Source organism: Rattus norvegicus, chromosome X, assembly GCF_021556685.1.
Source record: "Rattus norvegicus strain SHRSP/BbbUtx chromosome X, alternate assembly SHRSP_T2T, whole genome shotgun sequence".
In the NCBI taxonomy this organism is placed as follows: domain Eukaryota; kingdom Metazoa; phylum Chordata; class Mammalia; order Rodentia; family Muridae; genus Rattus; species Rattus norvegicus.
The window spans coordinates 136,616,981-136,626,785 of NC_141554.1; the positions used below are offsets into that span (position 1 = coordinate 136,616,981).

Here is a 9,805-nt window from a genome sequence, read left to right on the forward strand (position 1 = left end):
AGGTTCACTAATTCAGTAGGGCCTGTTGATCGCCCTTTTAGGAAATAACTCCTCTGGAAAGTGGTCCCGTAGACTCTAAATTAAAAGGCATAGCTTTATTGCTTCCAGTCCCTTTCTTTCCACCAGTTGGCAGGAAGATTTGTAGCTTCTTTGCTCTGTAGTCATTCAAACTTTACAAAATGGTCTTTAAGCTTCTTTCTGAGTCCATTTAAAAATTAACGAAACTAAGAGCTCTCTGAGAGCACTGAGTTAGCCAGAGCCAGGCTAACTCTATGTCAGGCTGCAACCTGACAGTTTGGGCGACTAGGCCCAAGTTTCTGTTTTTCAGAAATGAGAACCTGGATCTAGGAACCCGTGTTCAGCCAGCCACAGCAGCAGGCAGTCAATCAGATGATGCCTTGCCACCCTGGAAAGTCCACAGAGCCCTAACCAATCACAAAAGCACCCACACCAGCCAACCAATCAAGGGAAAGAAAAGTAAATGTCACCCACCCTACCCTGACAGACTTTAAATTGACCCTACAGAGCACACACCTAGGCTTTCATTTCCAAATGGGGAGACTCTTGCATGCAGGAAATTCTGCTGAATAAACACTCTTTGCTTTTGTATACTATTTGAGTCTGGGGGGTATCATTCTTCTGCTACTCTTGGACCCTAACACTCACAAAAAGGAACTCCTATTTTCTGTTTACATACTGATTTCTGGATAATTGTGATATGAATAATTATTAATTATATGATAATTATGATATGAAGTATTCAAGTACATATAGATTTCCCCTTATACCATTAGTTCTATGCATGCAGAAAACCAGTCCTCCAGATTCCTTCTATAGACCAACTGTACAGAACAAATTTAGATGCTCAATAAGGGATGATTAAATTAGCCTGACCTGATTGGTACAAGCTCAAGACATTTCAAGTTAAGCAAATTTTAAAAGATTTATTAGTTTTACTCATGTGTATGTATATCTGTGCATGCCATGGGAGTGCAAATGCCCACAGAAACCAGAGGAGGAGGATGGATCTTCTGAAGTTGGAGTTGTGAGCCACTTGTTTTGGGTGCTGGGATCTGAATACAGGTTCTCTGGAAAAATCACCAAATGGTCTTAACCACTGAACCACCTCCCTAGACATTCAAGCTAATTTGTTGAAGCTCAGTTTTTTTTTCCTCTGTAAAGTAGGGGTGGTAACTGTATTTCATGGGGTTGTTGGGAGGCCAGCTTGGTCTACAGAGCGATGTCCAAGACAGCTAGGGCTACACAAAGAAACCCTGTATGTAAAGAAACAGAGATTGAATGAAAAATGAAAATGGCAGAAACTGAGCCCCTTGGAGGCAGAGGTTTAGGGTAGGGGCAGCCACTGGTGTGAGACTTAGCCTGGGTTTGAGACCTAACAGAGACAACATGCATAAATTTTCTATCATTTGGAACCTTTACATTCTCTAACTCTTCAATTGTTAGGTACTAATTTGACAATGCTAATTTTTGCCTGCCTCTGGAAAAAGGCCACATCCGTTATTTAAATCTGTGGGCATTTAATTCAGACTGCAGAAGCACACGGATCCACTGTAACGCCCAGGTTCCCACCTTCGAGCTACACCAAAAAGGGAAGCAGGGAATAACTAGGGAACTATTTCGCCCCTGGAGCAAAAGCGTGAGAAAGCGCGTTTGCGTTACTGCGCATGTGCCGAGGCTTAGCGCGCCGGAAGTCCCGCCTCCATTTCCGTTGGCTCCAATCTGAGCTGAGTGTTCGGGTTGCGCGCGCGCTTCGGAGCCTCACCCGGAAGCTGATGTCTTAAGAGCGGAGCGCGAAGATGCGAATATGAAGTAAGGATTTAGTTTCTCTGAGGACAGGGGAGGGAGTTTCTCTGAGGAAGGGAGAATGGATTGAGGAGGGCCGCCCATAAGGGCGGGGACAGGTCCTCGCCTTCAGGGCCTCGGGGCGGGAGACGACCGGTACGTAGAAGGCGGGCTGTGAGGAAATGTACTTAAACGTCTTTCCCTTCTCCCGCACAGCCCTTTAACTAAGGTGAAGCTGATCAACGAACTGAATGAGCGAGAGGTTCAACTTGGGGTGGCAGAAAAGGTGTCTTGGCACTCGGAATACAAAGACAGCGCCTGGATCTTTCTTGGTGAGGTCTACATTTTTCTCTAGCAGTGCCTTTCAGAGTCTGTACCTCCCCTCCCCTCCTCCCCCTTCCTCCTGGTTGTTTAGCGCCCCTGGTCGTCACCTCTGAACACGCTGCTCGTCACCTCACACTCTTGCAGCTAGTCTGCTCACAGGTTCCTTTTTCACTTGGCCCCTATGATACTGCTTAGAAATTGGTATTTGCCATTCATTATATGAAAAATCTTGCCACTTGGTTGCTTAGAGACAGTTAACTCCCCAGGCAACCCATAGTGATGTCAAGGAAACTGAGGCGCACAGGGGTTACTGGGCTTGCTTAAGGTGCTGCATCACTCAAAACTATAGGGCTGTGTTCTTAGTCCTTATTGCATGTCTATTATCTGCCGTTTCTCAGAATTATTTTCCTCTTGTAAGTGGCTGCTTCTCCCAGTTCTTTGTTGTATTGTTAGGTACCAGAACAGACATTAACTGGCTTGGACGACATTGAGGGTTTCTCCTGCTTAACATTTGAAAGGCTATCTGAAAATGTGGAGGGATGTGAGCTTTGTTGTTCATTAAGGGAAAACTACTGATGAAAAGAATACAGTCTGGATTACACCCCTGGCCCTGGGTAGATACCGGGACATTTTCAGGAATCCTAAATGTTACATGCTTGTGTTCCCCTTCCTTAAGACAATCCAACAGGCTTTAAATTTTCTGGCCAGGAGTCACCTGTCAGGAAAGCTCAGTCATCTAAAGACACGCTAAGGACATGGGAGGGAAATGATCCCCAGTGCAGTTGTTACTGGTCTCTGTGTTAAGTCTACCTGTTATTCTGAGTTCTCACTTATCCCCTGCCCTCCCTTTCTGTCCATTCTCTGGATGCTGGCTGGAATCCTGAACATGCTTGCCCGGAACACTTTGGACTGTCTCATTCCAAATCTAAAGGCTCTCCTATCCCCTTGAACCACTCCTCTACCTCCATCTCTGTGCATTGCTGCTTGCTTGACCGCTAATTCAGAAGGCATGGCTGCTTCTTCTGCAGCTCCTTCATCCCAGTAGCTGCTGAAGCTTACAACTTGCTTCCCTATCAGCTCTCTCTCAAATGCTAATAAAATGGACCTCAAGCTTCCTCCTTAGTCTGCTTTAGAATTATATTATCAAGATAAGACATTACTAGCCTTTGTAAAAGGGGAACTCTTAACTCTCTGGTGACAATATTATTATCCTGTATTCACTTTATGTCCCAACCAAAATCCTGCAGTTTACCTTTGGAAAGAGGCTGTTGTAATAGGTATTGTGTTAAGCACTTTATATTCCTCATTTTACTTTATTTCTCTAACACTCCTGTGAGGCAAATATGATACCATCCCATTTTTACACTTGAGGGAAAACATGGAGGGAGGGGAAATTGTTTCCTATGAAATGCTTAATATTATCCCTTATAAATCTTAGCTTGCACATAAGTGAGGGTAATAATAGTATACTTAAACTTGCTGTTTATGAGATTGAGTCTTGTGCAGGAAATCACCTGCTTTATAGGATTTTTGGATGTGAGGATTCAAAGATAAAATTAATTTGGTGAGTGATGACCCCAGCCTTTCCACTCAGAGTTACTATTTTTTTCTCTTTCTCTTCTCTTCTTTTCTTTCCCTCCTTTCCCTTCCTTTTCTCCTTTTTTTCTCTCTCTCCCTCCCTTCCTTCTTCCCTCCCTCCTTCCCTCCTTCCCTCCTTTTCTCTCTCTCTCTCTTCCCCCCTCCCTCCCTCTGTACCTCCCTCTCCCTCTTTCTTCCTTTCTTTCTCTCTTTCTTTGAGGCAGAGTTTTACTATGAAACCACTGTGTAGACCAGGCTTGCCTGGAACTCACAGAGATCTGAGAGTTAATTACTTTCCTTCCGGACTACTGTCACTATACCCACTCATTCTATCATTGGATTAGACTGATATATTTGAGATTGTGGCTTGTTTAATCTGTACCTCCAGTGCCTAGCATGCAGTAAACACTTGCTTAATGTTTGTTGAACCCAAGTGTTTGTTTTCTTCTAGGAGGGCTTCCTTATGAACTGACAGAAGGAGACATCATCTGTGTGTTCTCACAGTAAGTCCTCTGTTGTTACCTATCTCCTGGGTGCATAGAACAGTTTGCTTCCATAGAGTATTTTTGTAACAGCAACAAAGCATTTCAAGCTGGGTGTGGAGTTGTACACCTCTATAAGAGGCTGAGGTAGGAAGATCACTTGGAGTGAGACCCTGCCTCAAAAAGCCATGAAAACCATTTAATTCTAGGCTGAATGACATCCATGCATGGGGAAGGCTAGAGTCTAGCTCAGTCCCAGGTTAGATAAGGTTCCAGAGAATTACCACATGGGAGATCCCAAAGCTTGGATCATTTGAGAGTCTGTCTGAGGGACTTTAGTCCGTTTCTGTCATTTTTACTGAGCTTCGTTCTGCATGGGCTTACATTGGAACAGACAGGCATTCAGGAAGATGCAGTATTGCCCCTTCTCTTTGGGTTCTTGAAAACTATGGGTCATCCATGATCACAGGGCTCTCTGAGCCTTACCTGTATAGTATTGGGCCAAACAGAAATAGACCTTGTCTGGTATGCTTTATTATCATTGCTGAATTGTTCTCTGAAATGGTTTTACTCATTTCTACCCTAACAGGAATGCCTATTTACCCTTTTTTTTGGAGATGGGATTTATCTGTAGCCCTGGTTCTCCTGTAAAATTCTGTATACCAGGCTGGCCTTGACTCAGAGATCTGTTTGCTTCTGACTCCTAAATGCTGGGGTTAAAGGCATGTACCAACACCACCCAGTTCTGATCTTGATTAAAGTCACCTAACACTAAGGTAGTGGGTTAAATGGGTTTTTATTGGGATTATATTAATATTTTTTATTAACTTTCTGGGGGATTTTGACAGCTTTCTAATAGTGAGTCATCCTATCTAAGAAAAAGAATGTATTTCTAAAAATGTATGTTTATGTGTTTTGGAGATTTAAAAGAGTTCTTCATATAGGCTTTGTATAGTGTTTATATATTGGGTCTATTTCTAAGTATTTTGTCCTTTTTTGTTGCTGTTATGAAGGGGATTTCCCTTCCATTATATCTTCTGATTACTTTTTGTATATAAAGGGTGACTGACATTTAACTCTGTCCTGGTATTTTACCAAATTGCTTTTTTTCATTGTTTATCAGTGATGCTGTTTAATTTTCTATATATACTATTGTATATAATCTGCAAACAGAGACACGTTTACTTCTCCATTTCTGTTATCCGTTTTATCTAATTGCATTGGCTGTACCTCATTATACTGTCAACTAGTTCTCCATCTTAGTTGAATCACATTCACTATTTTGCATTGAGAAACATACTAGATTTTGGATTGGTATAATCATGTAACTTATAGGTCAATTTCTGTTTTATTTTAAGACTTAATTTATAAAGCTTTGGTCTTTATTAAAGCTTGTCTTTGTTAGGTTTGTTTTATTTTATATTCATTCTTTTTAAGGAATCAAATTTTTTAGGCCTACAGATTTCCCTGAGTATAGCTGGATTATATCCTACAAAATTTCGTGTATTTTTAATGTTTTTAAAATGTCTAAATGGTATACCCTTGACATTTTAAATTTTGGTTCATCCAACTATTAAGTTATACGTTGGCAGTGGGTTTTTTAAGAATTATAAAGAGTGTATGGATGTTTTTGCTGGCATGCATTTCTGTATCTTGAGAGATAGAAGAGGGTTCTGTACAGCTGGAGCTACTGAGAGCTGTAGGCATCCACGTGCGTGCTGGGAATTGAACCTGGGTCCTCTGGAAGAGTAGCCAATGCTTTTAACTATGGAGTCATCTCTGGCGCTCCAGTAGCAGGATTTTGTTTAAAATATTATTTCTAGTTTTATTACAGTGACTGTTGAGTATATAGTATAGATATTAGAGTTTATTTTTAACAAGTTTAACTCTATACTCAATCTACTATGTCATTTACAGTATTTTATTATATGAGTTTTGTTTGATCGTTCAGTATGAAAGCTTTTACATTTTAAATGAATAAAACATTTATAAAATAAATAGGTATGGAGAGATTGTCAACATTAATCTTGTGAGAGACAAGAAGACTGGGAAATCCAAAGGATTCTGTTTCCTGTGCTATGAAGATCAGAGGAGCACAGTTCTGGCCGTTGACAATTTTAATGGAATTAAGGTAAGTGAGCTCACTGTGTAGTCTTTGGCTGGACTTGTCCTGTGGGTAGATGAGGCTTCACTTTTTTGCCTTCTGTTTATAGCTGCAGGAATAGTACTGCTCAGCTGGGTGTACTGTGGGGGTTGTAGAAGTACTCAGGCAGACTGGATAGGAAATGATTCCAGGAAAACATTTTCTGTCTCATGCACCTGCCAGGAATCATTCCTTTTCTCTGTGTGTTAGCAAACTGTTGTTCCAGAAACATGGGTCTGTGCCCCCTTATCTGGCAGATGTTTTTAATGCATATTTTCCATCTGTTCTAGTACACTAGAGAATGAAGAGACTGGAAACACAGCTCTTGGATATTGTGCTGTGTAAGGGAACTGGGAGCTTCATCATGGCTTTAGGAATTAAGACAGAGCCATGTATATCTAGTCTATGATTTCTGTGACTTAATATATTGGCTCCTAGAAATTTTCTAGTTAAAAAATTCTGGTGACCAATTCTATAAAAATAAGCTATTGTGAAATTCTAAGTAAGTGGCATACAGAAGGAATCATCAGAGGAAAATTGCCTTTTCAGAAAAGTATGAAAATGAGAAATAGAATAAATGACAGAAGCTTTTCAGGCTTAAAGATATAAATAAAAATATATCTTTATAATAAGATATAAATAAATAGTGGAACAGTGAAATTAATCTTTAGGTTTTAGATGATATTGCCCGCATAGTAATCTGTAATGTGTCTGCTTGAAAATAGATTATTTAAAGGGCAAAGGATTAATTTTATTGTTGTTCACCTGGAAAACTCTTAACTTACAGCCCAATAATCAGTAGGAGAAGAAAAAGGTATGAGAGCTCGAGAAAAGGAAATAGGGCTAGGAATATAGCTCAGTGATAAGAGTGCCTGTCTGTCATATCCAAGACCCTGAGCTCAGTACCCTCGCTTCAGCCACCGCTCCTACCACCGTCACAATCACAGCACCAACAAAAAAATTTTGTTCCCTTGGTCTTATTTTGCCTCCTTCTTACTTTGTTGAAAAGGCAACTATAGCATTAAATTTCATGTTTCTTGTCTTCATGATTTCCTAGGGCATGTTTTCTTGTTAAATGTGTATAACTTTGTATGTATACACACACATTCATGTGTGTGATGCCTTATTTCAGGCATCATTCCTTAGAATCTGTCTATCTTCTCTTCCCTCTTCCTTCCCTTCCTCTTTATATTTTTTGTTTTTCCAAGATAGTCTCTCTCTGTGTGGCTCTGGCTGTTCTGGAGCTAGCTATGTAGACCAGGCTGGCCTCAAACTCAATGAAATTCACCTGTCTCTGGGATTAACCACCACTGCCTGGTTCCTCCCCTCTTCCTCCTCCTCCTCCTCTTCCTCCTCTTCCTCCTCCTCCTCCTCCTCCTCCTCCTCTTCCTCCTCCTCCTCTTCCTCCTCCTCCTCTCCTCCTCTTCCTCTTCCTCTCCCCCCCCCTCTATTTCTTTATTTCTTTGACAGGATCTCTCCCTTTTCTGGAACTTATCAAGTAGGCTAGGTTGCTTGGTCAACGAGCTCCAGTGGTATTCCTATCTTCCTCACAATGCTGGAATTACAAGTGTATGCCACCGCACTAATATTATGTGGGAATAAGGTTCTTATTCTTACAAGGGAAGTTTTACCAACTGAGCACAATTCCTTATAGACAATCAGTTGTGCTTTAAATTTGTAAATTCTCACAGTTTTTCATGATTCTGTGCTTTAGGGCAATACTTCTTTCTGAATGTGTTTTTAACTTTGTGATACACATAAAATATCCAGGGAGGAGGGGCTGGCTCTGTGCACAATTGCTCCAGAGAGCTCACTTGCCCCCAGGCCCGGGGATTCAGCTGCCCTAAGTGCTCTGTATTAATGCTTGCCTCCTTTAATCATTTCTTTGTACAAGGCAATGGGTGTGGTTCAAACCTTGGTTTGTTAGTTTGTTTAAATAGTTTGATGCAGGAGCTGTCTTTGCTAAACCATTTCCCTTTTGCTTAGATTAAAGGAAGAACTATCCGTGTGGACCATGTGGCAAACTACCGGGCTCCTCAGGAATCAGAAGATGTGGATGATGTGACTAGAGAGCTCCAGGAGAAGGGCTGTGGGGCTAAAACACCCCCATCAAGTCCTCCTGAAGTCTCTGAAGATGAAGATGCCAAAGTCACAAAAAAGCCCAAAAAAGGTGAAGTGTTCAAATTCAGGAGAAGAGTCGACAGTCTTCCTGTCTTCTTTTCCAAGAGTGCACAGATAGTCAGTAAACCACTCTTAAATGGAAAAGGGGAAGGTGTGAGAATACTTACTTTGGTGGAGAAAGCAGAGGTCTCTAAGGGAGGAAGCCTAGTAGTTCGGGCAGAATTAATGTCCTAACCCTTTCAGATCTCAAAATGAGATTGTTTTTGGAGATACAGCCCTTGTGTGTGGGGTTGTCTTGTACAACTTGGCCCATAAGGAGTAACAGGTGTCCAGTTTGATTCTTAAAGGCATTTGTCAGGAGGCACACCCTGTGACTGCTTCATGTTTCTGCCTGGGATGTGTATTACCTGGATGTTCTCCATCTGCTAGAATGGGAATATTTTGGAGTGTCTTAGTTTTACATGTTCTACAGAGAGAAGAAAGGCACATTTTAAAGACTTTTTTTTTTACTATTTTTCTTTCTTCTTGATTGCCCCCTCCCAGACAAAAAAGAGAAAAAGAAGAAGAAAGAAAAAGAGAAGACTGAACGCCCGGTCCAAGCAGAGCTGCCATCCTGCTCCAGAAGCAAGACAGTAAAGGAGACGGATGAGCAGAGTGCGAAGAAGCACAGCAGCAAGCCCTCAGAGAGAGCGCAGAAATCTGAATGTAGAGAGAGGAAGAAGAGCCACTCTGGTTCCCCTGATGGCAGAACTTCTTGCCGTGGTAGAGCAGAGGAACCTGAGTGGGAGGCAAAGAAAGAGAAACACAAGCATGAGCATAAGCCCTCAAGCAGGAGGGAGGGAGAAGAAAAGAGCAGAGATAAGGATAGAGGGAGGAGCTCAGGTACTCATTCCAGCAGGCATCATGGGCATTCTGAAGGGCGGAGTCATAGAAGTAGGAGTAGGAGTAGGAGTAGGAGTCCAGATAGGTCCCATAGGCATAAAAAGCACAGGTACTCTCATGAGCGCGAGTCCTTCCATGCCAGTGACCGTAGACATTACTGAAGCCTGTTCCAGCTGCCCAGTTCTTTGAAAATGAATCTTGTTGCATAATATCAGTTTCTGTTTGTTGTTATTTCTATATATAAGATTTGGTGTTTGAATTCTTTCAATACCTTACATGACAAAATTGTTGAAATTATAGTTTCAATAGCTAAATATCTATATTGAAAGGAAAACTACTAACAAATATGATCTATTGTCCATGGGAAAATATTTCGTACTGACCAGAGTGTGTGCCTAAAATATGGTTTATAAATTTGGCCCTTAAACCCACAAATCTCTGATTTAAAATGAGATTGTTAGGGAAGTCAAAA

At 41.4% G+C, this 9,805-nt stretch overlaps 1 protein-coding gene across 1 annotated transcript; it reads left to right on the top strand.

Annotated features, from left to right (window-relative positions):
- The first annotated feature begins 1,818 nt into the window (after nt 1-1,818).
- Nucleotides 1,819-9,544, top strand: Rbmx2 (RNA binding motif protein, X-linked 2). Its single transcript, NM_001113786.2, has 6 exons — nt 1,819-1,830; nt 2,020-2,135; nt 4,157-4,208; nt 6,189-6,318; nt 8,317-8,500; nt 8,995-9,544. Exons 1-6 carry the CDS (start codon nt 1,826-1,828, stop codon nt 9,492-9,494), a joined length of 987 nt encoding a protein of 328 aa, NP_001107258.2. The 5' UTR covers nt 1,819-1,825; the 3' UTR covers nt 9,495-9,544.
- The last annotated feature ends 261 nt before the right edge of the window (nt 9,545-9,805 follow it).

Bases quoted from the DNA above. Each gene is read 5' to 3' on its own strand.
- Rbmx2 (NM_001113786.2), top strand. The intron at 6,319-8,316 runs GTAAGTGAGCTC...CCTTTTGCTTAG, and splicing joins ACAATTTTAATGGAATTAAG to ATTAAAGGAAGAACTATCCG. The intron at 8,501-8,994 runs GTGAAGTGTTCA...GCCCCCTCCCAG, and splicing joins CACAAAAAAGCCCAAAAAAG to ACAAAAAAGAGAAAAAGAAG.